This window comes from Zootoca vivipara, chromosome 6, assembly GCF_963506605.1.
Source record: "Zootoca vivipara chromosome 6, rZooViv1.1, whole genome shotgun sequence".
NCBI classification, from domain to species: Eukaryota; Metazoa; Chordata; class Lepidosauria; order Squamata; family Lacertidae; genus Zootoca; species Zootoca vivipara.
This window is the reverse complement of record NC_083281.1, coordinates 2,935,368-2,960,694: the sequence shown is the minus strand read 5'-3', so window position 1 is coordinate 2,960,694 and position 25,327 is coordinate 2,935,368. Positions and strand designations below refer to the sequence as shown.

General features: G+C 47.7%; 1 protein-coding gene across 1 annotated transcript in view; it reads left to right on the top strand.

Annotated features, from left to right (window-relative positions):
• Positions 1-200: 200 nt before the first annotated feature.
• The window catches only part of FZR1 (fizzy and cell division cycle 20 related 1), a 33,084-nt gene continuing 7,957 nt past the window's right edge, over positions 201-25,327 (top strand). Inside the window, exons 1-11 of the mRNA XM_035119272.2 lie at positions 201-273; positions 4,870-5,044; positions 7,524-7,649; positions 12,653-12,716; positions 15,063-15,190; positions 16,654-16,736; positions 18,579-18,762; positions 20,540-20,605; positions 20,842-20,944; positions 22,037-22,221; positions 25,004-25,237. Coding sequence (XP_034975163.1) covers positions 4,976-5,044; positions 7,524-7,649; positions 12,653-12,716; positions 15,063-15,190; positions 16,654-16,736; positions 18,579-18,762; positions 20,540-20,605; positions 20,842-20,944; positions 22,037-22,221; positions 25,004-25,237 — 1,242 coding nt within the window. The 5' untranslated portion in view covers positions 201-273; positions 4,870-4,975. The remainder of the gene's footprint in view (positions 274-4,869; positions 5,045-7,523; positions 7,650-12,652; positions 12,717-15,062; positions 15,191-16,653; positions 16,737-18,578; positions 18,763-20,539; positions 20,606-20,841; positions 20,945-22,036; positions 22,222-25,003; positions 25,238-25,327) is intronic.

Here is a 25,327-nt window from a genome sequence, read left to right as displayed (position 1 = left end):
GAGGCCCCCCACCCAGCGCTTGGCTTTTTTGTATTGATTCGAACGGGGCCAATCGGAGAGCGGAGGGGGCGGGGGGAGGGTGACGCAGCACGCCGGTCTCCCGTGATGCCCCGCGCGGTGGGCTCGCTGAGCGAGCCAGAGAGCGAGACGCGGAACGAACGGCGATAGGCGGGGCGGTGGGCGTGGCCACGCGTCGGGAGTGGGCGGGGCCGAGGGCAGAAGAGAGCAAGACCGACGCCATATTGGACGGCTCTGGCTGAAGGCAGGTGAGAGGTAAGTAGCTGAGGGAGGGGGGAGCAGGTTTCATAATTGGGCTCCCAGCCCTACCCCCCCCACTGTCAGGAGGGGGCTGGGAAGATGGAAACTCCCCCCCCGATTTTCTGCAATAGGAAGGGAAGGGGGGGAGGAGAAGAGCCTGTGTTTTAATGCAATTGGTTATGGGGTGCCCCCCCGTGAAGTGACCCTGCTTGTACAAGGCATCCCCCCTCCCTCAATACACACTTTCCTGTAATTGGGGGGAGGGGTGTTATTTTTTTGGGGGGTTGCAGAGGTGGAGAAGGAAGTGGGGTGGGATTTCCACTCATTCTCTCCACCCACCCCATTTCCAGCTGCAGGGTTTGGGGTGTACTTTAATACGGGGGGGCGCTGGTTATTGGGGGTGTCCCCTGGTGTGTGTGTTTTTCTGGGGGGGGTGCTAATTGGGTGAGGAGAAGTGGGGTTGATTGGAGCGGGGGGGGGTTTGGAAGATGTCTCCCCCCTTTTTTTTCATAGCAGGTTTGCAGAGGGTGAGCCTGTGAGGGGGGGAAGCGCTGTAATAAATTGGGGAGGGTGATCCTGTGCTTGAATTTTGGGGGGGGGCTGTAATTAATAATAATGACAACAACAACATGGAGATGCCTTCTGGAGAGTGATGGGTGAGAGTGAGAGGTGAGTGGATGAGGAGACCGGGGGGGGGGGTCCTGTTGAAGGACCCCTCCCTGCTTTTCTGTCATGGGGAGGGTATTATTGCGGTGGGGTGGAGCTGAGTGGGGTGCCTATGGAGTGGGTGAGGAGAAGGTTGGGGTTTTTTGCGGGAGGGGGGGGGATTTGAAGACCACTCAAATTTCCCAAACCAGGGATTGAGGGAGGGAGAGCGGGTGATTGAATACAATGGGAGAAGACGTCTGTTGTTGGGGGGGGGGCGCTCCTTAGAGAGAGTCTGATGGGGGGGCTATGGAATGAGTGGATGAGATGGGGAAGGAAGGAATTGGAGTCCTTCCCCCTCCCTTTCATGTGACAGATAGGCTATTAAGGGGGGGGGCTTGCTTTAAGTTTAAGGCAATTGAGAGGAGTACTATTGAGGTATCCTTTGTAGGAAGGGAGGGAGGGAGGCTAGAGGTGGGGGGGGGAACACACACTTGGATTTTAATGTATTTAATCTTGTTCTTAAGTTGTGTTTTATTCAGTTGTTTTATATTTAGTGTTAGCCGTCTTGGCTGGGGAGGGCGGAGTATAAATAAAATTTAGTATTTATTATTATATGGGGCTTCGTGTAATGGGAGTGGGGTTCTGTTATCGCGGTCGCTCTTTGGTGGGAGACTGGACCTAATTGGGAATTCAGTGGGTGGGTTTTTTGGGGGGGAGGTGCCCACTCCCCAGTTTTATACACTATTTCTCTCCATTAAAAAGTTAAAAAAGGAACTCGTGTCTCATTTTACCTGTTACCCATTTTTCTCCTCTGCAACTGGGGGGGGGAGTCTGTGCTTTAAGGTAACAGAAGCAGGCTTAGTATTGGGGGGGGCTCTCCACTGGAGGGAGGCAGGTGGGTCACCCCACTTGCATTAGCAAAGAGGAGGAGGAGGGGCTTCCTTTCCTTTAACATAAAAGTGGAAGAGCTGGGGGGGGGGAGAGCCCCGCTTCATTGCAGGGGGAGGTGTTGCATTTTTGGGGTGACTTAATAGGGAAGTTGGAAGTTCTCCTTCTTCCTATTAATTTCCCCCCATCCATAGACTAGCGAACCCCCATTTCTTTTGTGGCGAGGGTCAGATCTGTGTGTCTCTCCCCCCTTTTTCTCCCCTGCAAAAAGAGAGAATTGTGCGGGTTCTATGCATTAATGCAGTGGGAGGTTATGTACAATGGATAGCAGCTGGTGGAGGGCCTAATTAGGAAATTGAGAGTGGGGGGGGCTACTGCCCCCTTCCCATTTATTTCCCTACCCATAGTCCCCCCCCCCCCCCGGTGCCATTCGTTGGGTTCAAAGTGTCCCTTCTTTCTAGCTACAGAGGAATGGGAAGGGATCCTACAATTTTGGCTCCCCTGAAAAAGCTCAACATTTTAGCCCTGCACCCCCCAAAATGGGGCTTTCCTCCTCCCTAAAAAGCTCAACAGCTTAGACCTGAACCCCTAATAAATGGGGCTATCCTCCTCCCTTAAAAAAAGCTCAACAGCTTAGATCACTGCCGGTTTTTAACTCTGTGAGTAGATCACAGTCTCTTTATTTCCTGTAAGAAGCTGCCAAAATGTGAGGCTGCTTGTTTCTTTGTCCTTATTGCATTGATATCCCATCTTTTGAGGAGCTCAAGGTGTGTCCCCCCCTCACAGCTACCCTCTCTGTAGGCAGACAGCTAAAGATTGGCCCAAGTTCACCTCCTGAGCTTCAAGGCCAAGTGGGGAATTTGAACCCGGGCCTCCCCAGTTCCTAGTCCTACTCCAACCCCTGATACTGTATCTCCAATTAGGGCCGGGGAGATACCCCGGAGCAGGAAAATTACAGAGAGCTGCTGCCAGCCAGTGTAGAAACTAGTGAGCTTGGTGAACCAGTGGGGTGACTGTATAAAGCTACTTCCTGTTTTAATCGGCCCCTTTGTTCAGAACCTTGTGGACTAGAATCTTGCTTCATCTCTAGGGGAATGGCCATAGTTTCTTGGATGGAGTTCCCATTTACTCCCATTCCATTCTGACTTGTGGGTTTGGAGTGTTTCAATTTTTTTTTTAAAAAAATTGCTGGAGTTGTTTCTTTTTTTTCCTGCTACGAGGAGCCCTCCTCGCTTTCCAAAATGTGTGTTCAGAATCGTGGTTGCCGGGGAAGAGCCCTATCTTGGAAGCAGAGCATCTGCTTTGCCTGCACAAAGGTCCCATTTCCAATCCCTGGCCTCTCTAGGCAGGGCTTGGGATAGACTCCTGCCCACTTGGACTACTGCAACGCTCTCCGTGGGGCTACCTTTGAAGGTGACCCGAAAAATACAATAAATCCAGAATGCGGCAGCTAGACTCCCATCATGGCTAGCTAGCAGGACCCCAGTAGTCAGGGATGTTGGAGACCCAAGCTCTGCGAGAGGAACCCTGCTGACAAGACAGAAGTGCTGTTTTGGGGGGGCAGGGGGGCGGGTGTGGGGGGCTTTACCTGGTCCTGAATGGGGTCACTGTGCCCCGAAGGACCAGATGCGCAGCCTGGGAGTCATTTTGGACTCACAGCTGTCCATGGAGGTGCAGGTTAGTTCTGTGTCCAGGGCGGCTGTCTGCCAGCTCCATCTGGTACGCAGGATGAGACCGTTCCTGCCCGCAGACTGTCTTGCCAGAGTGGTGCATGCTCTAGTTATCTCCCGCTTGGACTACTGCCATGCACTGTATGTGGGGCTACCTTTGAAGGTGACCCGGAAACTGCAATTAATCCAGAATGCGGCAGTCAGACTGGGGACTGAGAGCGACCGCCGAGACCACATAACACCGGTCTCATAATAACAACAACAACAACAACAACAACAACAACAATTTATTATTTATACCCCGCCCATCTGGCTGGGTCTCCCCAGCCACTCTGGGCTGCTTCCAACAGAAAAATACAACACAATAATCTATTAAACATTAAAAGCCTCCCTGAACACGGCTGCCTTCGGATGTCTTCTAAAAGTCTGGTAGTTGTTTTCCTTTTTGACATCTGTTGGGAGGGCGTTCCACAGGGCAGGCACCACCACCGAGAAGGCCCTCTGCCTAGTTCCCTGCAACTTGGCTTCTCGCAACGAGGGAACCGCCAGAAGGCCCTCGACGCTGGACCTCAGTGTCCGGGCAGAACGATAGAGGTGGAGACGCTCCTTCATGTATACTGGACCAAGGCCGTTTAGGGCTTTAAAGGTCAGCACCAACACTTTGAATTGTGCTCGGAAACGTACTGGGAACCAATGTAGATCTTTCAAGACCGGTGTTATGTGGTCTCGGCGGCTGCTCCCAGTCACCAGTCTAGCTGCTGGTCTTGAAAGATCTACATTGGCTCCCAGTACGTTTCTGAGCACAAAGAGTTGGTGCTGACCTTGGAATTCCAAAACAGGCCTAAAATACCTGAAGGAGCGGCTCCACCCCCATCGCTCAGCCCGGACACTGAGGTCCAGCGGCGAGGGCCTTCTGGCGGTTCCCTCCCTGCGAGAAGCGAGGTTACAGGGAACCAGGCAGAGGGCCTTCTCGGTGGTGGCGCTCTCCCTGTGGAATGCCCTCCCATCAGATGTCAAGGGGATAAACAACTACTTGACTTTTAGAAGACACCTGAAGGCAGCCCTGTTTAGGAAAGTTTTTAATGTTTGATGTTTGATCATGTTTTTAATATTCTGTTTGGAGCCGCCCAGAGTAGCTGGGGAAACCCAGCCATATGGGCAGGGTATAAATAATAAGTTATGATTATGAAACAGGAGAGCCGCTGTCAGTCAGTGTACTGAGCTAGAGCATAGTTAAGAGCACGGTGCTGTTGGTGCCAAGGTTGCAGGTTCAATCCCTACATTAGGAAAGCTGCATATTCCTGCATTGCAGAGGGTTTGACTGGATGACCCTCGGGGGTCCCTCCCAAGTCCCAAATTGCTGTCTTAATGTGCTCCTTCCTTTTTTCCACTCTCCCCCCCACAGCACTCCCTGGATCACCTGCTCCCCATGAACATCGGGGCGTGAGGCTGTTATAAGGCACGTGGCTTCCCCTCTCTCCTGTCCCCCGCGCCCCTTGACCACTTCCGCCATGGATCAAGACTACGAAAGACGCCTTCTCCGCCAAATCAACATCCAGAATGAAAACATGATGCCTTGCGTAAGTCTTGGGCAAAACACTACTAGGCCATAAGGGTAAAAAGGTAAAGGGACCCCTGACAGTTAAGTCCAGTCGCGAACGACTCGGGGGTTGCGGCCGAAGGAGCCAACGTTTGTCCGCAGACAGTTTTTCCGGGTCATGTGGCCAGCAGGGCTAAGCCGCTTCTGGCGAAACCAGAGCAGCGCACAGAAACGCCATTTACCTTCCCGCTGTAAAGGTAAAGGGGCCCCTGACCATCAGGTCCAGTCGTGTCCGACTCTGGGGTTGCGGCGCTCATCTCGCTCTATAGGCCGAGGGAGCCAGCATTTGTCCGCAGACAGCTTCCAGGTCATGTGGTCAGCATGACAAAGCTGCTTCTGGCGAACCAGAGCAGCGTACGGAAACGCCGTTTACCTTCCCGCCGGAGCGGTCCCTATTTATCTACTTGCACTTTGATGTGCTTTCGAACTTCTAGGTTGGCAGGAGCTGGGACTGAGCAACGGGACCTCACCCCGTTGCAGGGATTCGAACCGCTGATCTTTCGGTCGGCAAGCCCTAGGCGCTGTGGTTTAACCCACAACGCCACCTGCATCCCTTACTAAACCATAGGTTACCTAAATACAATCCTGGCAGCAACAACACACAACGCAACAGGCTGTTTTTGACGGTTTAACTTCTGTTTCAAAAACAATTCAACATATAATATCTCGCAATGTGTAATTCCACAGACCAACACATCATGCAAACAGAACATATCCCGAGAAATTAAAGTCCAGTGGATGGTCAGGAGATAAAAGTCCATTCAGTTCCTAAATTGGCATGATGGCATTAACCACAATATTGTATGCTTATCTTATCAATATGGTATGCTTATCTTGTCTTATGGTGTGGCCAAAGAACAGGCGTAGGCAAACTCTGCCCTCCATATGTTTTGGGGCTACAATTCCCATCATGCCTGACCACTGGTGCTGTTACCTAGGGATGATGGGAGTTGTAGTCCCAAAACACCTGGAAGGCCGAGTTTGCCTATGCCTGCCCTAGAAGTCTTCCTAGGGGGGGCCCTCTGTACCCGTTTTTGCCTGGCTGGAGATGTGTCCCTGAGCTCTGATAATGCCTCTTCCTTCCCTGGGTGTGGAGCAGAGGGGTGTGTAGAAACTTGCTTCCCGCACCCCCCCCCCGTCATCACAGCCGCACAAACCTCGCTGTGGCACCCCTGAGCCGGTAAGCCTGCCCCACATCGCAGGGCTGTAGCAGGGTGAGAGGAGAGACCAAGAGGAGTCGGTGTTTAGAGCACAAGCCTTTCCTAGAATATTTGAAGAAGCATTAGAGTTAATGTGCAAATAGGATTTGAACAGTAAACAGCAGCGGGACAATATTTCTAAGCTAGGATAAAGAGCAAGGGCCAGCAGACTTTTTCAGCAGGGGGTCGGTCCACTGTCCCTCAGACCTTGTGGGAGGCCGGACTATATTTTTATTTCTATGCCCCACAAATAACCCAGAGATGCATTTTAAATAAAAGGATACATTCTACTCATGTAAAAACACGCTGATTCCCAGACTGTCCGCAGGCCGTATTTAGAAGGCAATTGGCCGGATCTGGCCCCCGGGCCTTAGTTTGCCTGCCCATGATAGAGGAATGTTAGGTATAATATGTAGCAGGGTATTGGGAAATCAGGAAACCATGGAGGGCAGAGTGGATTTGATATAAATCAAGTCGATTTAAATCGCTAGTCAGTAAGAATTGATTTAAATAAATCAAAATTACAGAAAGACTCGTTCTTGCTGGTATCATCTTAATATTAACAGATCAAATGAAGGTTTCATTTTTGGAATGATAAATTTTCAGAGTAGTTTTTACAGGTCTGTCAGAAATTACTGATTTGGTTATAATACTAGACATATATAAGAAGATAATTATGACATCATTGTGAGGTTTAATAAGTTAATGGTTTATATCTGGACAGCTTTTCTGCTGTACTCTATTGGAAGGAGAAAAAAAATCATTTCTTTAAAAACAATTTAAACTATTTATTTAAAACAATAACGTTATAGCATATGTAGCCATGTTTCTTAGCTGACGTGGTTAAACAATAAAAAAGAACAACTGAGTTTCAGCACACATGAAAAACTTAAAACAAATCTTATTTCCTGATGAATAGCCTTTGGACTGTAATGTAACTTAAATAGAGAATCTATAGAAATATTTCCTCCCAAAAAATCTTTTAAAAAATCGATTTAAAAAAATCGATTTGAAAAAAAAACTTGATTTTTATCCACCCTGGGCTGTAGTGAGGACAGAATGAAGAAAAAGAAGAACTGTGCCTTCCAGTTTGTGTTTCTCAGAAGGCGGGTGGTGGAGGGGGGGTTGGGTTAGAAAAGCAGTAAATCTAAAAGTTTAAGAAACTCCGTTCCAAGTTGAAATGACAGCGGTCTCTCTTCTGATGACGAGGTTGTGTTTCTCTGTTGCCTGATTTCTCACCCCGCCACCCACAAATTGCAGGTTGCCGACATGAGGAGGACCCTGACGCCTTCGAATTCCCCCGTGTCGTCTCCCAGCAAGCACGGTGACAGGTTCATCCCATCCCGGGCCGGGGCAAATTGGAGCATCAGTTTCCACAGGATAAACGTGAGCGTCACAAGGAAGCCCCCTTGGCTGTGTTTTTTTCTTCTTCTTTTTTTCTTTTTTACAGTGGTACCTTGGTTCTCAAACTTAATCCGTTCCGGATACATCTTATTTTATAGTACAGTATATTCATTGTTGCTTTCATTTTATGGATCCATGGTCTCGTTAAATGGAAAAAAATCATGTCAAATGGCTGTTTTAGGGGTTGTTTTTAAAAGTCTGGGACGAATTAATCCGCTTTGCATTGCTTTCTCTGGGGAAGCCCGCCTTGGTTTGGGAACGCTTTGGTTTTGGAACGGACTTCCGAAACGGATTAAGCGTGAGAACCAAGGTACCACTGTACTAGAGGTTGCAAGTGTGGAGAGGTTTTTTTGTTTTTGAGGCTTTTTCAGTTCATTTGTTTCTGTGACTGGAACCCAGTCCAGCTACTGATTGATTGTGTGACTGCAGAAATGGATGAAAGCTGTTCCAAACAATGACTGTCATCAGTGCAGGTATGAAAAAGATTTAATTTTCATTTTTATCATCTACAATACTGTCTATTTTATAGTACAGTACATTGATTATTGCTTTTCTTTTATGGATCCATAGTCTCGTTAGGTAGTAAAATTCATGTTAAATTGCTGTTTTAGGGCTTGTTTTTTACTGATGCCCAGGATGTCAATATTTATTCTTGCCATCTCATTTTTTACCACATCCAGCTTACCATTATCCATGGTTTTTACATTCCAGGTTCCTATGCAATATTTTTCTTTACAGCATCGGACTTTCCTTTCGCTTCCAGGCATATCCGCAACTGAGCAACCTTTCGGCTTTGGCCCAGCCGCTTCATCAGCTCTGAATCTACTGGTACTTGTCCTCCGCTCTTCCTCAGTAGCATGTTGGACGCCTTCCGACCTGAGGGGCTCATCTTCCAGTGTCATAACTTTTATATGCCTGTTGTCTTTGTCCATGGAGTTTTCTTGGCAGGGATACTGGAGTGGCTTGCCAGTTCCTTCTCCAGGTGGATCACGTTTAGTCAAAACTCTCCACTATGACCTGTCCATCTTGGGTGGCCCTGCATGGCATAGCTCATAGCTTTTCTGAGTTATTCAAGCTCCTTCGCCACGACAAGGCATTGATCCATGAAGGCATTGATCCATGAAGGGGATCAGCACAAGAGACGACTCTACACATGGATATCACCAAATGGGCAGCATCGAAATCAGATTGATTATATTCCCTGCAGCCAAAGATGGAGAAGCTCTATACAGTCAGCAAAAACAAGACCTGGAGCTGACTGTAACTCAGATCATCAGCTTCTTATAGCAAAATTCCAGCTTAAACTGAAGAAAGTAGGAAAAACCACTGGGCCAGTAAGATACAATCTAAATCAAATCCCTTATGAATACACAGTGGAAGTGAGGAACAGGTTTAAGGATTTAGATTTGGTGGACAGAGTGCCTGAAGAACTATGGATGGAGGCTTGTAACATTATACAGGAGGCAGCAACAAAAACCATCCCAAGGAAAAGGAAATGCAAGAAAGCAAAATGGCTGTCCAACGAGGCCTTACAAATAGCGGGGGAGAGGAGGCAAGCAAAATGCAAGGGAGATAGGGAAAGATACAGGAAGCTGAATGCAGATTTCCAAAAAATAGCAAGGAGAGACAAGTGGGCCTTCTTAAACGAGCAATGCAAAGAAATAGAGGAAAACAATAGAATGGGGAAAACCAGAGATCTCTTCAAGAAAATTGGAGATATGAAAGGAACATTTCGTACAAAGATTACCATAATAAAGGACAAAAGTGGTAAGGACCTAACAGAAGCAGAAGACATCAAGAAGAGATGGCAAGAATACACAGAGGAATTATACCAGAAAGATATGGAGGTCTCGTACACCCCAGGTAGTGTGGTTGTGACCTTGAGCCAGACATCTTGGAGAGTGAAGTCAAATGGGCCTTAGAAAGCACTGCAAATAACAAGGCCAGTCGAAGTGATGATATTCCAGCTGAACTATTTAAAATTTTAAAAGATGATGCTGTTAAGGTGCTATACCCAATATGCCAGCAAGTTTGGAAAACTCAGCAATGGCCAGAGGATTGTAGAAGATCAGTCTACATCCCAATCCCAAAGAAGGGCAGTACCAAAGAATGCTCCAACTACCGCACAATTGCGCTCATTTCACATGCTAGCAAGGTTATGCTTAAAATTCTACAAGGCAGGCTTAGGCAGTATGTGGACCGAGAACTCCCAGAAGTGCAAGCTGGATTTCGAAAGGGCAGAGGAACCAGAGACCAAATAGCAAACATGCGCTGGATTATGGAGAAAGCTAGAGAGTTCCAGAAAAACGTCTACTTCTGCTTCATTGACTATGCAAAAGCCTTTGACTGTGTCGACCACAGCAAACTATGGCAAGTTTTTAAAGAAATGGGAGTGCCTGATCACCTCATCTGTCTCCTGAGAAATCTCTATGTGGGACAAGAAGCTACAGTTAGAACTGGATATGGAACAACTGATTGGTTCAAAATTGGGAAAGGAGTACGACAAGGTTGTATATTGTCTCCCTGCTTATTTAACTTATATGCAGAATTCATCATGCGAAAGGCTGGACTAGATGAATCCCAAGCCGGAATTAAGATTGCCGGAAGAAATATCAACAACCTCAGATATGCAGATGACACAACCGTGGTGGCAGAAAGTGAGGAGGAATTAAAGAACCTTTTAATGAGGGTGGAAGAGCAGAGCGCAAAATATGGTCTGAAGCTCAATTAAAAAAAAACAACTAAGATCATGGCCACTGGTCCCATCACCTCCTGGCAAATAGAAGGGGAAGAAATGGAGGCAGTGAGAGATTTTACTTTCTTGGGCTCCTTGATCACTGCAGATGGTGACAGCAGTCACGAAATTAAAAGACGCCTGCTTCTTGGGAGAAAAGCAATGACAAACCTAGACAGCATCTTAAAAAGCAGAGACATCACCTTGCCGACAAAGGTCCGTATAGTTAAAGCTATGGTTTTCCCAGTAGTGATGTATGGAAGTGAGAGCTGGACCATGAAGAAGGCTGATCGCCGGAGAATTGATGCTTTTGAATTATGGTGCTGGAGGAGACTCTTGAGAGTCCCATGGACTGCAAGAAGATCAAACCTCTCCATTCTGAAGGAAATCAGCCACGAATGCTCACTGGAAGGACAGATCGTGAAGCTGAGGCTCCAATACTTTGGCCACCTCATGAGAAGATAAGAATCCTTGGAAAAGACCCTGATGTTGGGAAAGATTGAGGGCACAAGGAGAAGGGGACGACAGAGGACAAGATGGTTGGACAGTGTTCTCGAAGCTACGAACATGAGTTTGACCAAACTGCGGGAGGCAGTGCAAGACAGGAGTGCCTGGCGTGCTATGGTCCATGGGGTCACGAAGAGTCGGACACGACTAAACGACTAAACAACAACAACAGGGCTTGTTTTGAAAAGTCCGGAACGGATTAATCCACTTTGCATTGCTTTCTATGGGAAAGTGCTCCTTGGTTTTGGAATGCTTTGGTTTTGGAACAGACTTTCGGAACGGATTGAGTTTGAGAACCAGGGTACCACTGTATTTGTTTAGAAATTTTCCTCTGACTCTGACCACCACTGGTGTGTGGCTTTTAGGAAAACAACAATGACAACAACCCCCTATTATATATATAACAATCATAGAGTTGGATGGGACCCCCAGGGGTCATCCAGTCCAACCCCCTTCAATGCAGGAATCTCAACGGAAGCATCCATGACAGATGGCCACCCAACCTACAAGGAAGGAGAGCCTGCCACTGTCCAATGGAGTCCCATTTTGCTGTCCGGATCCCTAACGTTTAGCCGGGAATCTCCTTTCTTGTAACTTGAGACCGTTGGTTCGGCTCCCCTCCTCCAGAACCGGAGAAAACAGGGCTGTTGACGTGGGAATATTGAGAAAAGTTGCCTGCCCCCCCCCCCACCTGTAATTAATATTCATCCTAAAACAGTAAATCTTAAAACAAATGGAAAATAAAGGTGGCGCTGTGGTTAAACCACTGAGCCTAGGGCTTGCTGATCAGAAGGTTGGCGGTTCGAATCCCTGTGATGGGGTGAGCTCCCGTTGCTCGGTCCCAGCTCCTGCCAACCTAGCAGTTCGGAAGCACATCAAAGTGCAAGTAGATAAATAGGGACCGCTCCGGCGGGAAGGTAAACGGCGTTTCCATGTTCTGCTCCGGTTTGCCAGAAGTGGCTTTGTCATGCTGGCCACATGACCTGGAAGCTATACGCCGGCTCCCTCGCCCAATAATGCGAGATGAGCGCGCAGCCCCAGAGTCGGTCACGACTGGACCTAATGGTCAGGGGTCCCTTTACCTTTTTAGAAGCTTTTGTCAGGTAAGCTGGGGTGGAAAAGGAGACCTCTGAAGGTTTAGGGCAGTGGTTTTTGACCCATGTGCCGTGGCACCCTGGGGTGCCTTGAATGATGGTAAGGGGTACCGCGGGCAATACTGGGCAAACCCAGCCAGATGGGCGGAGTATAAATAATTTTTATTATTATTATTATTATTATTATTATCGGTCCCTCTTTCCTTCCCTCCCTCCTCTGATGCCCTCTTGAGTCTCTGCCTCCCAAAGCCTTGCACGGCTGTTTGTTGCAGCTGCCCTGGCTGCAAGCTCCCTAGGCGAATGGTGCCTCTGGGGCTGGCCAGGGGGTGCTTCCCAGGCCCCAGTAGGGCAATGGCACCTCTCTTTGGGGTGGGCTGGGGGGGCAGCTCAAAGACCAGGGGTGGCAGCAATGGCTGCCCAGAGGTCTCCCAAGGAAGAGGGAAGAGGAGAGGAGGCTGAGGGAACCCTCCACAAAGGAGGGATGTGGGGCTGCCGGCTCTGCAGCCAAGGGGGTGACATAACTGGGCAGAATTATCGCAGAATAATTTGGTTGGTCAAGGGATCAGCGGACCCCAAAAAGGGGTCGAAAACCTCTGGTTTCTGAAAACTGATCACTGTCAAAACAACCATTCATTTTCTTTGCTTCGCAGGAAAACGAAAAGTCCCCGAGTCAAAACCGAAAAGCAAAGGACGCAACTTCAGACAATGGCAAAGGTAGACCTGAACACCTGCCTCTTAGAAATTATTATTATTATTATTATTATTATTATTATTATTATTATTATTATTATGCCTCTCTGTTGTGTGTTTGGAGAGGTTGCAAGGTTTATTTCCGTTCAGTGAAAAGAGGAGGGTCTCGCAAAGCAAAATTAACTGCCGTGTTGTTTTGGTTTAGCTTTCACGCGCTGCAGTCCATATCATCGCGGGAGCTTATGCCATAATGCAGGCATCCCCAAGCTTCGGCCCTCCAGATGTTTTGGACTACAGTTCCCATCTTCCCCGACCACTGGTCCTGTTAGCTAGGGAACATGGGAGTTGTAGGCCAAAACATCTGGAGGGCTGCAGTTTGGGGGTTCCTGCCATAATAGATTTCTTAGTCTCTATAAAGACTCACAAGACACCCCCCCCTCGCCCTGCAAAAGATTATCCCTTTAGTCCGTCTATCCTCATCTGACTCAGTACTCCTATTTGCTGTGGTTGTAACTATATTCCACCTTCCCATTTTGACTCTCTGCCACCCTATCTGCATAACCTAGCAATTCCAAAATATAGATGCACTTTTACCCTCGCAAGATTGAATGTCTTGCCCTCGGCTGGACTTGAGGGCGATTCCAACAGATGCCACACAAAAAACGCTTATGTCCCTGTGGAGATGGCAGTCCTGAATCGGTGGCGCATGCCCTTCTTCTGGCTTACGCTCTTTCTAAAGACTTGAGGAATGAGATGATCCCCCCTCTTTTATTGTCCATTCCGAGTCACCCAGCCACTGCCCCAGTGTCCTTTCTCTGGGCAGATCAAGAGGAGCAGGGGACAGCAAAGACTGCAAGGTTTTTAGCTGGGGCAATCAGAATAAGATCCACTATTTGTCTGTTGATTCAAAACCCTAAAGTGTGTTCTATATTGTTGTTTTTTAGTCGTTTAGTCGTGTCCGACTCTTCGTGACCCCATGGACCATAGCACGCCAGGCACTCCTGTCTTCCACTGCCTCCCGCATTTTGGTCAAACTCATGTTCGTAGCTTCGAGAACACTGTCCAACCATCTCGTCCTCTGTCGTCCCCTTCTCCTAGTGCCCTCCATCTTTCCCAACATCAGGGTCTTTTCCAGGGAGTCTTCTCTTCTCATGAGGTGGCCAAAGTATTGGAGCCTCAGCTTCAGGATCTGTCCTTCCAGTGAGCACTCAGGGCTGATTTCCTTCAGAATGGATAGGTTTGATCTTCTTGCAGTCCATGGGACTCTCAAGAGTCTCCTCCAGCACCATAATTCAATAATCGACTTTTATTTCTGTTTTTTGTATATCACTTCTTTGTTTTGTTGCTATGGCCGATGACTGGCGCAAATAAAGATTCATTCACTCATTCATTCATTCATACGTACTGCATTATCGCAACACGCCCTCTATGGGGCTGCCCTCGAGGACTCTTTCTATTAATGCAAGTATTCTTCCCGCGTTTCCCAGCGGATGGCCTTCAGAGGAAAGCTTCATTGGACAGTGTAAAGTAGAACAGGTGCTTCTTCTTTGGTTGTTGGAGCCAGGCTAGTCTCCCCCTCCCTGTAACGGGGGTCCCCAAAAGAAGTGGGGAGCAGCCTCCAAGAGTCCACCATTACTAACCCTGTGAAATCCTGCCTGTAATTCTTTGCAGGGCTCATCCTTCCTGGCACCATCTTAATATTTACAACCAGATGAAGGTTTCATTTTTGGAATAATAAATTTTCAGAGTATTTTTTTTAAAGTTACATCAAAAATTGCACTGATTTGGTTATACTATTAGAAATATATAGACAGGTAATTATGAAGTCATCGTGAGGTTTCATTAGGTTAACTGTGTATATCTGGGCAACTTTTCTGTTGTACTTTATTGGAAGGAGAAAAATAAACATTTCCTTAATGACAATTTAAACAATTTATTTAACCAAAACAATAACATTATAGCATATTTATCCACGTTTAACTGATGTGGTTAAACAATTTAAAAAAAGACTTAGACTGAGTTTTCGCACACATGAAAAACTTAAAACAAATCCTTATTTCCTGATGAATAGCCTTTGGACTATAATGTAAATTAAATAGAGAATCTATAGAAATATTTTAAGCATTTTATTTTAAAAATCTGAATCAAATAAAAAAATCCAATTCTTTTTTTAAAAAAAACCATTGATTTTTATCCACCATGATTCTTTGCAATAGTAAATGTTTTTGTCGTGTAAACGTATACCCTTGTGTCCAGATTATGGTGCTTTAAAAAGACTTTTTAAGCAAGGCAGGCACCTTGCATTTGTGTTTTTATTTTATTTTAAATGAGGCTTGACTTCAAGGTCCCCCGCTTCTCTCAACCCCGCAGATGGCCTTGCGTACTCAGCCTTGCTAAAGAATGAGCTCTTGGGCGCTGGGATTGAGAAAGTTCAGGACCCCCAGACAGAAGACAGGAGGCTGCAGCCCTCCACGCCGGAAAAGAAGAGCCTTTTCACGGTATTTGTTTTACATTTCATCTGCTAACTCTGAAGGGGCGCTCTGTAACCCCACCCTTCAGTCGAAAAACGCTCCCAGGTGGTCCAAGTGTACACTTCTGGACATGACCCAAAAGGAAAGAGACATGAGGAGGGTAGAGGAAAACAGGCCCATTCGTCGAAGACCAATGCTTTAGGCAGGAGTGGGGAGCCTGTATTCCTGCTGTATAATGGGAGTTGATGCCCCATAACATCTGGGGAGGCCACCGGTTAGCCACACACTCCATTCATTTGTTCTTTTCAAACTTATATTTCAAGAAATCTGCTAAGCGGCTTACGGACCTCAGCAAAAAATTACTTGTGCCTCATAGCCTCATGATTGCAGCAGGGGTTCGAACCAGATTAATCTTTGGTTCTCTTTCAGCTCTACAGTTCTGTGATAAGAGTATTATTAGGTTCTGGTTAGTTTCTGGGCTCAGTTCAAGGCACTGTTTTTGATCTGTGAAGTCCCAGAATCCGGGGACTTCCTCTCCCTAATTAACTGGGCCTTCTCGGTGGTGACGCCCTCCCATCAGATGTCAAGGAAATAAACTACCTGGCTTTTAGGAGACATCTGAAGGCAGCCCTGTTTAGGGAAGCTTTTAATGTTTGATGTTTAATCGTGCTTTTAATATTCTGTTGGGAGCCGCCCAGAGTGGCTGCGGAAACCAAGCCAGATGGGCAGGGTGGTAGTAGTAGTAATAATAATAATAATAATAATAAATAATAAATAATAAATAATAATTACTATTATTTATGCCCCGTCCAAAAATACATTAAAACATCAGTCATTAAAAACTTCCCTAGTAAGATAGTTGTTTATTTCCTTGACATCTGATGGGAGGGCGTTCCACAGGGCGGGCGTCACCACCGAGAAGGCCCTCTGCCTGGTTCCCTGTAACCTCACTTCTCACAGGGAGGGAACCGCCAGAAAGCCCTCGGTGCTGGACCTCAGTGTCCGGGCAGAACGATGAGGGAGGAGACGCTTGTTCAGGTCCACAGGGCCAAGGCCGTTTAGGGCTTTCAAGATCAGCACCAACACTTTGAATTGTGCTCGGAAACGTCCTGGGAGCCAATGTAGGTCTTTCAAGACCGGTATTATCATTATTATTATTCGACCCTTTGCTCATCACTCAAGGCCCTTTGTGGGCTTTTTGATGGAGATGCATAGGGTATTGACAGGGCCTTCCCAGTGGTGGCTCCCTGCTTGCAGAAGGCCATCCCTGGGGAGGCACGCCATGATTGCCATCATATCTTTATAGGCACCAGGCAAAAGAAGAAGAAGTTCCTTTTTTGCCAGGGTTTTGGAATTTCATAATCTGTGGTTCCCTTCTGTCAGTGGGATGCCTTAGTCCTGCCTTTTTAATACATGATTTTTTTATTTTTTTAGAACTGTTTGAGCTTTATGTTGGGTTTAATGTGTGTGCTGCCTTCTCGCCCGTCCAGTACTCCCTCACCACGAAACGCTCCAGCCCAGACGACGGCAACGAGGTCTCCCCCTATTCTCTCTCTCCCGTCAGCAACAAAAGGTGTTTTTTTAAAATATATATATTTTTTATTGAATTTTCCACTTTAGCCATCCAATCATATCACATTAAATATTCCAAATTATACGGATGCATATCAATTAATTCAAATATTCTTGTCAGCAACGAAAGCTTGGGCTCCCCTTTTAGCGAAGTGTTGGAGGAAAACAAGATTTTCCGGGGGAGGGGGTTAAGGGTGTTATAAGAAAAAAAACTGTTCCCTTTCCCTTATCCTAGAGCTTGTATAGAGTCCTTAAGTAGGTTCCCTATCGGAAGGAGAAAATAACAGAGGCCAAGCAGAGAATATTGAAAAGCAAAGCAGTTAGTAAGCCTGATCTTTATTAAACTGTTGCAACAGGGTCTCCCGCTCACCCCACACAGGGAGGGAGGAGGGGAACCCTGAACATTGATGTGCAAGCTCTTATATAGACTTTTGAAATTGCCTCCCCTATAGCTGAAGACCACCCCTAAAAAGCATCATACATACATCACAGAAAGAGGGGGTCCCCAGCAGAAATTTGAGTGTGTTGCTTCTCTCTTGTCTGCCAGGATACCTGATAATAATGCCTTATCTGGGTAGCCAGGCCATTCCTTGGAGATGGTAAACACTTAGTTCCTGAATCTCTTATGCATATTGAGAGTGTTCTCAGCTTAACAGATACTTGCCAGACTGTATTTGAAAAGGGAGGTTTAAGACCCTACACAGTCCAAAGACAATTGGAACAGCTTTTCCCATTTCCTTCCTCCTTGCAGAGAGATAGTTGAGGTCCATTTGGGAGAGTCAAAATGGCTTCAGGATTGCTCTCCTGTACTATTTCAGACACGTGGTTGATATACTTATGCATGTGTTTGCCTTGTACATTTATGAACAAGGTACATGTATACACACACACACACACCCCTATATACCTTAAAAGTAAAGGTATCCCTGACCGTTAGGCCCAATCACAGGCGACCCTTGGGTTGCACACTCATCTTGCTCTATAGGCCAAGGGAGCCGGCATTTGTCCGCAGACAGTTTCCGGGTCATGTGGCCAGGATGACAAAGCCGCTTCTGGCGAACCAGAGCAGCGCACTGAAACGCCGTTTACCTCCCCGCTGGAGCGGTACCTATTTATGGTATCTACTTGCACTTTGACGTGCTTTCAAACTGCTAGGTTGGCAGGAGAATTCCTATAACCAGGGGCTCCTCAGATGGGTTGTCCCCTCTCAGTTACTCTGTTGGGCAGGTAGAAGTAAGGTCCAGGGTCCTTCAGGGACTCGACCACCGAGATCACCCATGGGAGCGTCGCTGATCTCTCCCTGAATTATTGAAGCTCCCTTTGACAGCAATGGGAAACCGAGCTTTTAGTGTCGCTGGCCCGGTCCTGTGGAACCCTCTGCCACAAGATATTCAGCGGGCGCCTTCTGTGCCAAGTTCTTTGAACGCTTGCTGGAAACTGTTCTGTGCCCGCAGTTGGAACACATCTTTCCACAGTGCTTAATTGAGGCCTGTTTTTAACTTTGTACAGTGTTATCGATTATTGTTTTTCTCCTTCCATTGAAGTGCAGCGGAAACGCTGTCCAAATATAAACAGTCAACTTATTAAACCTCACAAGAATTCCATAATTATCTGTCTTACGTATTTCTAATAGTGTAACCAAATCAGTGATTTTTGCTAGAACTCTAAAAACAACAACCCTACAACAAACCCATGATTTGAATTGTGATTTAGATCGATTTGATTTAGATCGATTTGATTTAAATCAAATCCACCCTGTTTGGAAGGAATAATAATGCTTGCTCCCTCTTCACACCACCTGCTTCTTCTTCCTCTCCCCCAATTTCCCACCCGGCCGAAACAGCCAGAAGCTGCTACGGTCTCCTCGGAAGCCCACGAGGAAAATCTCCAAGATCCCGTTCAAAGTATTGGATGCCCCGGAACTGCAGGACGACTTCTACCTAAATCTGGTCGACTGGTCGTCCCTTAACGTTCTCAGTGTCGGCCTCGGAACCTGTGTCTACCTGTGGAGTGCCTGTACCAGCCAGGTAAAGTCGAGTATGTGTGTGTGTGTGTGTGTGTGTGTGTGTCTCCCGTTCTTATTTTCTTACGATACGAACAGGGCCGGATTTAGGTTTTACGAGGCCCTAAGCTCCTGAAGGTAATGGAGCCCTTTATAGGTCCAGCTGTCAACAACAAATGGTTGCTGTTTTTTTGTGTTGAATATATGCTGTATGATAATTGATGGACCTCATAGGTATCTCAAGCCACTTGCACATCACAAAATATGTATTTTATCAAAGTAATGGTTGAACTGAAATACAATTATATAAATACAAGGTACCACTGTATACAGAAATGAGCAAACCAGTGATATTTTAGGGAGCAGGCTAGCAGGCAGGGCCCATGACTTACATCATAGGAGCCTACACAACACAAAACAAAACACTGTTGTTGTATGTACCGATAGGTTTTATTTTTTATTTTTATCTTATATTTTGGAAATGTACATCCAGTCCCCCCCCCTTTAAATTTTCTGGAGGGGGGGGCAAGACAGTGGGGCCCTAAGCTATAGCTTGTTTAGGGTATACAGTACGTTAATCTGCCACTGGTTATTTGGGGGGGGGGGGGACCAGCTATTGGAAGAAAAACCCGCCTTTTCCAGAGACATGGTGTTGCATAACATCAGAATGCCTGCTTCACCTTTGCCTTCCTTTTACCTCTTTTGAATTGACCTTTTAACGGGAGGCCTAATAAAATGTTCCAGCCCTCGGTCGAGTCTGCCTGTTTCTTCTCTGCGTGAGTCCCTGCTCCAGAGGCTTTGTAGAGGGAGCATGTCCCCAAATAGCGACTCCTGCCTAAAACATGAGGGTTCTTCCCGATAGCAGATGAACCGTGTGCGGGGTGTGTGTGTGTGTGTGTGTGTCTCCAAAAATAAGACACCGTCTTATATTTATTTTTCCTAAAAAAAAAAAAACCAACAAAAAAACCACGGTGGCTTATTTTCAGGGGATGTCTTATTTTTTTTAATTAAGTATGGTACAGTTTAACCTACAAGGTTAAACTGCCTATCACTATGGCTTATTTTCGGGGTATGGCTTATTTTCGGGGTGTGGCTTATTTTTGGAGAAACAACACACAGAGAGAGAGACAGAGAGAGAGAGAGAGTGGAACCTAGGTTGTCGAACGTAATCCATTCCAGAAGACCGTTTGACTTCCGAAACGTCCAACAACTGAGCCGCAATGGGCGCCCAGAAGATTCCATTGAGAAAATTGAGAAACGCACCTTGGGAGCCGTTCGACATGTTTGAAAACGGAAGCAATTACTTCCACGTTTTCAGCATCTGTAAACCGAAACGTTCAGCTTCCGAGACACTTGAATACTGAGGTTCCACTGTATATATATTTTAATGAAACCTGCTTAGGCGCGAAAGTGTTTCCCCCCTTTTTAATTTTCCAAAATAAAGAAAAGGGCATTTCTAGCAGTTGGTGGGCCATTGGGCCTGATCTAGCAGGCAGGCTCTTAATTATTCTTATTCTTATGGTCTTAGGCAGGCATCCCCAAACTTCAGCCCTCCAGATGTTTTGGACTACAATTCCCATCTTCCCCGACCACTGGTCCTGTTAGCTAGGGATCATGGGAGTTGTAGGTCAAAATATCTGGAGGGCCGCAGTTTGGGGGTGTTAGGCTTCCTTGCTGGGGAAAAGGTTGCTTGTGAGAGGCCTACAAAGTCAGCGGCCCCTCCTCCTCCTCCCTCTCCCAGTGCCCTCTCCTTTTCTCATTCTTTCTTCCCTGTCTCCCCTCCCCTCTTTCTTCTTCCCAAGGTGACCCGGCTGTGCGACCTGTCCGTGGAAGGCGATTCAGTCACCTCCGTCGGGTGGTCAGAACGGGTCAGTACTCTGCTGGTTTTTCTGCCGAAGCGCAGCGTTTGCGAATTGTGGGCAGAGCTGCGACGCGAGGGTGGTGGAGCCTCTGGCCCCGGGACCAAATGTGGCCCTCCAAGCCTTTCCACCTGGCTCTCAGAGGTTCTCCTTTGCCACCTCCTCTCTTTCCGGGCCACCCCCCCCCCTTTTGCTTCGCAACCACCACCACCACCTCATCCTTTGCATCCTTTCTCCCCGATTAGGGCAACTTGGTGGCGGTTGGGACCCACAAGGGCTTTGTGCAGATCTGGGATGCTGCGGCTGGCAAGAAGCTCTCCATGCTCGAAGGCCACACGGCCAGAGTGGGTAAGGAAAGCGGGGCCAATGGCTGCGGGCAAGCACAACATGGAAACGGAACACTGATTTCCTAGAAGCCCTGCAGAAATAAGAATATGAATAGTCATTTATTACAGTGGTCCCTTGGTTCTCAAACGCCTTGGTCCTCAAAACAAAACACTGCAAACCCGGAAGCAAGTGTTCCGGTTTGCGAACTTTGTTTGGAAGCCGAACGTGCTCCGTTTTGAGTGTTATGCTTCCATTTTGAGCATTACGCTGAGGTCTGTCTGTTTTTTATATATATTGCATTTTTTGTATTTGCGGCTCTTTTTGTTTTGTTTTTGTGACTGTGTGGAACCCAGTTCGGCTACTGATGGATTGATTTTGTGACTGCAGTACATTGTTTATTGCTTTCATTTTATGGATCGATAGTCTCGTTAGATAGTAAAATTCATGTTCAATGGCTGTTTTAGGGGTTGTTTTTAAAAGTCTGCAACGGATTAATCCATTTCGCATTACTTTCTATGGGAAAGCGTGCCTTGGTTTCGGAACGCTTTGGTTTTGAAACCAACTTCCGGAACGGATTAAGTTTGAGAACCAAGGTACCACTGTATTTGTATCCTGCCCATCGGCAGGGCGGGAGCCACCACCGACAAGGCCCTCTGCCGGGTTCCCTGTAGCTTCACTTCTCTCAGGTAGGAAACCGCCAGAAGGCCCTCGGTGCCGGATCTCAGCGCTTGGGCTGAATGATGTAGGTGCAGACACTTCTCCAATGGGGAGACAGCCACATTTCACTGGGGAGAGCATGCAACACACGGAACTAACACCGAGAAGGCCCTGTCACGGGCAGCCTCAACAAGGCCTGTGTGTTGGAGGGTCTGAGAGTGATATCCGTTTCACTGGTGGTGGTTCTGCTGCTGCTAGCTTAACTGGGTGGGTCAGGGTGCTTGTGGGCATGCCTGTGACCTCACAGCAGCTCAGCCAATAGCAGCAAGGGAGGCTTAGCAAGCAGCGGGTGGTGTTTCTACAAATGGACATGCGGGCACTCGCTGATGTTGCCTGGGTGTTCAGTTTCCCTATGCCTGTTTGCATCCCTCCCTCCCCGCACCATTCATGCTCCAGGCGCCCTGGCGTGGAATGCGGACCAGCTCTCTTCCGGCAGCCGGGACCGGATGATCCTGCAGAGAGACATCCGGACACCCCCCCTTCAGTCCGAGCGTCGCCTCCAAGGCCACAGGCAGGAGGTCTGCGGGCTCAAGTGGTCCACCGACCACCAGCTCCTCGCGTCCGGCGGGAACGACAACAAGGTATAGTTGTCATGGAATTCTACTCAGTATTAACCCAGAGCAGATCCCAATGTATAAGTTAGCAGGGTAACAACTTAAAACATAAAAATTCCTTCAGTAGCACCTTAAAGACCAACTAAGTTTTTATTTTGGTATGAGCTTTCGTGTGCATGCACACTTCTTCAGATACACTGGAAACAGAAGTGTCAGACCCTTATATATATATATACAGAGGGTGGTGGGGGTGGGTGGGAATGGGTGATGGGCTGATGGGAGTGGTAAACCTGGGGACGGCTGTTAACGGCTGCTGATGGCTGCAATTAGTCCGGGGGGGGGGTGGTGGAAGCAAGGGCTGAAGCGCTAAAGAAAGCTTGATCATGCATAATGAGATAAGAATCCGATGTCTCTATTCATCCCAGGTGCCTCCATGGTTTTAAGCTTGGAAATGAGTTCCAATTCAGCAACTTTTCTTTCCAGTCTGTTCCTGAAATTTCTCTGTAATAAAACAGCTGCTTTGAGATCTTGTATAGAATGTCCTGGGAGATTGAAGTGTTCTCCTACTGGTTTCTCTGTCTTATGGTTCCTGATGTCAGATTTATGTCCATTTATCCTTTGGCGTAGGGTTTGGCCAAACTTAGTTGGTCTTTAAGGTGCTACTGAAGGAATTTTTTTATTTTGCTTCGACTCAGACCAACACGGCTACCTACCTGTAACTTAAAACATGTTGCAGGATTCCAAAAAAAAGTAGACCAGAGGCAATTGTATTTCACCCAGCAGAGCTTTACTGCTACTGAAGGCAAATGAGCATCACGGTCACAAATCCAGTACCTTCAGGATTGGCCCTGTCCATAAGAAATCCAGTTGCAGCAGACTTGACTTAACCTTACAATAACTCAAAATAAGTCTAAGCCTTAACACTAAGCATACAGTAACCCCACACCAGAAGGAAGAGAGATAGAAAGAGGAAGTGAAAACCCAGGCTCGTTCTGGCCCTACTTTTATACTCAGCATGACCTTGACAGGGAAAGGGAAAGGTGTGGATGCGAGTGGCGCTGCGGTCTAAACCCCTGAGCCTCTTGGGCTTGTCGATCGGAAAGGTTGGTGGTTGGAATCCCCACAACGGGGTGAACTCCCGTTACTCTGTCCCAGCTCCTGCAAACTATTAGTTTGAAAGCATACCAGTGCAAGTAGATAAACAGGTACCACTGTGGTGGGAAGGTAAACGGCGTTTCCGTGCGCTCTGGTTTCCGTCACGGTGTCCCATTGCACCAGAAGTGGTTTAGTCCTGCTGGCCACATGACCCGGAAAGCTGTCTGTGGACAAACGCCGGCTCCCTCGGCCTGAAAGCGAGATGAGCGCCGCAACCCCATAGCTGCCTTTGACTGGACTTAACCGTCCAGGGTCCTTTACCTTTTTTACCTTTCCCTTTACCTTGACAGGGAAACAGAACCAGTTTAAGCCAGCTGTCCTCAGCTTCTCAGAAGGAACATCACGAACCCTCTGCTTGTTTCTTTCACACAGAGAAGCTCCCAGGACCCTCTTGGATTAAGTAGAATAGGAATAGGATCTCTAGACATCAGGTGCAGACTGACCTAGTCGACGGCGCTTAAGCGAGGTGCCTGGCTGGCCTCCTCGGGGGGAGCGCATTCCTCGCAATGGCAGCTTTGTATCTGATAGGGTTGTCGGTGGGCTTTAAACACCAGGACACACTTTCTGGTGGCAAGAGATATTTGTGACAGCGGGATGGACCACCAGGGAAAGTGGGGGCCTCTCTCTTTGCTGGGGGCTTTTAAGCAGAAGTTGAATGACTGTTTGTCTAGGGCAGGCACCCCCAAACTGCGGCCCTCCAGATGTTTTGGCCTACAACTCCCATGATCCCTAGCTAACAGGACCAGTGGTCAGGGGAGATGGGAATTGTAGTCCAAAACATCTGGAGGGCCGAAGTTTGGGGGTGCCTGGTCTAGGGGTTCTTTGGCTGTAATTCCTGCCTTGTGGGGGGTCCCTTCGGACTCTTTCTTTTATATTAATTAATACTTTTTTATCAAAATAATTTATATAAAGAAATAAAGTGGTACAAAGGGGGAAAGGGGGGAGGAGAAGAAAAGGTGTGTATAAGCACAAGAGGCTCGGTGTTTAGACCTCAGCGCCACCTGCTCCCAATAGAATAATAATAATAATAATAATAATAATTAATAATTTATTATTTATATCCCACCCATCTGCTTGGGTTTCCCCCAGCCACTGGGCGGCTCCCAACAGAATATTAAAAACACGATAAAACATTAAAAACTTCCCTAAACAAGGCTGCCTTCAGATGTCTTCTAAAAGTCAGGTAGTTGTTTATTTCCTTGACATCTGCTGGGAGGGCGCCACCACCGAGAAGGCGCTCCGCCTGGTTCCCTGTAACCTCGCTTCTCGCAGGGAGGGAACTGCTAGAAGGCCCTCGGGAGGAGGACCCCGGTGTCCGGGGCGGAGGCTCCTTTAGCTCTACTGGGCCGTTTAGGGCAGGCACCCCCAAAATCGGCCCTCCAGATGTTTGGGGACTGCAGTTCCCTTCATCCCTGACCACTGGTCCTTTTAGCTAGGGATGATGGGAGTTGTAGTCCCAAAACATCTGGGGGGCCGAGTTTGGGGGGGGGGGCTGGTTTAAGGTTTTCAAGGTCAGCACTAACCGTTTGAATTGTGCTCGGAAACATCCTGGCAGCCAATGTAGGTCTTTCAGGACAATGACAAAAGCCACCCTCGCAAACCCCGCAGCCCCATTACCGCCACCGGTGACGGATCCCCCTCCCTTCCCTTGCAGCTCCTCGTGTGGAACCACTCCAGCCTCAGCCCCGTCCAGCAGTACACAGAGCACCTTGCAGCCGTCAAGGCAATCGCCTGGTCCCCGCACCAGCACGGGCTGCTGGCCTCCGGCGGCGGGACGGCGGACCGCTGCATACGTTTCTGGAACACGCTGACCGGGCAGCCTCTGCAGTGCATCGACACTGGGTCGCAAGTCTGCAACCTCGCCTGGTCCAAGCACGCCAATGAGCTGGTAAGGGAGCTCTCGTCCCCTGTGTGCATCCCCCCATCCTTCGCCTGCCCATCCCCTGGAAGACTGGCACATTTCTTTCCTAGTAACTTA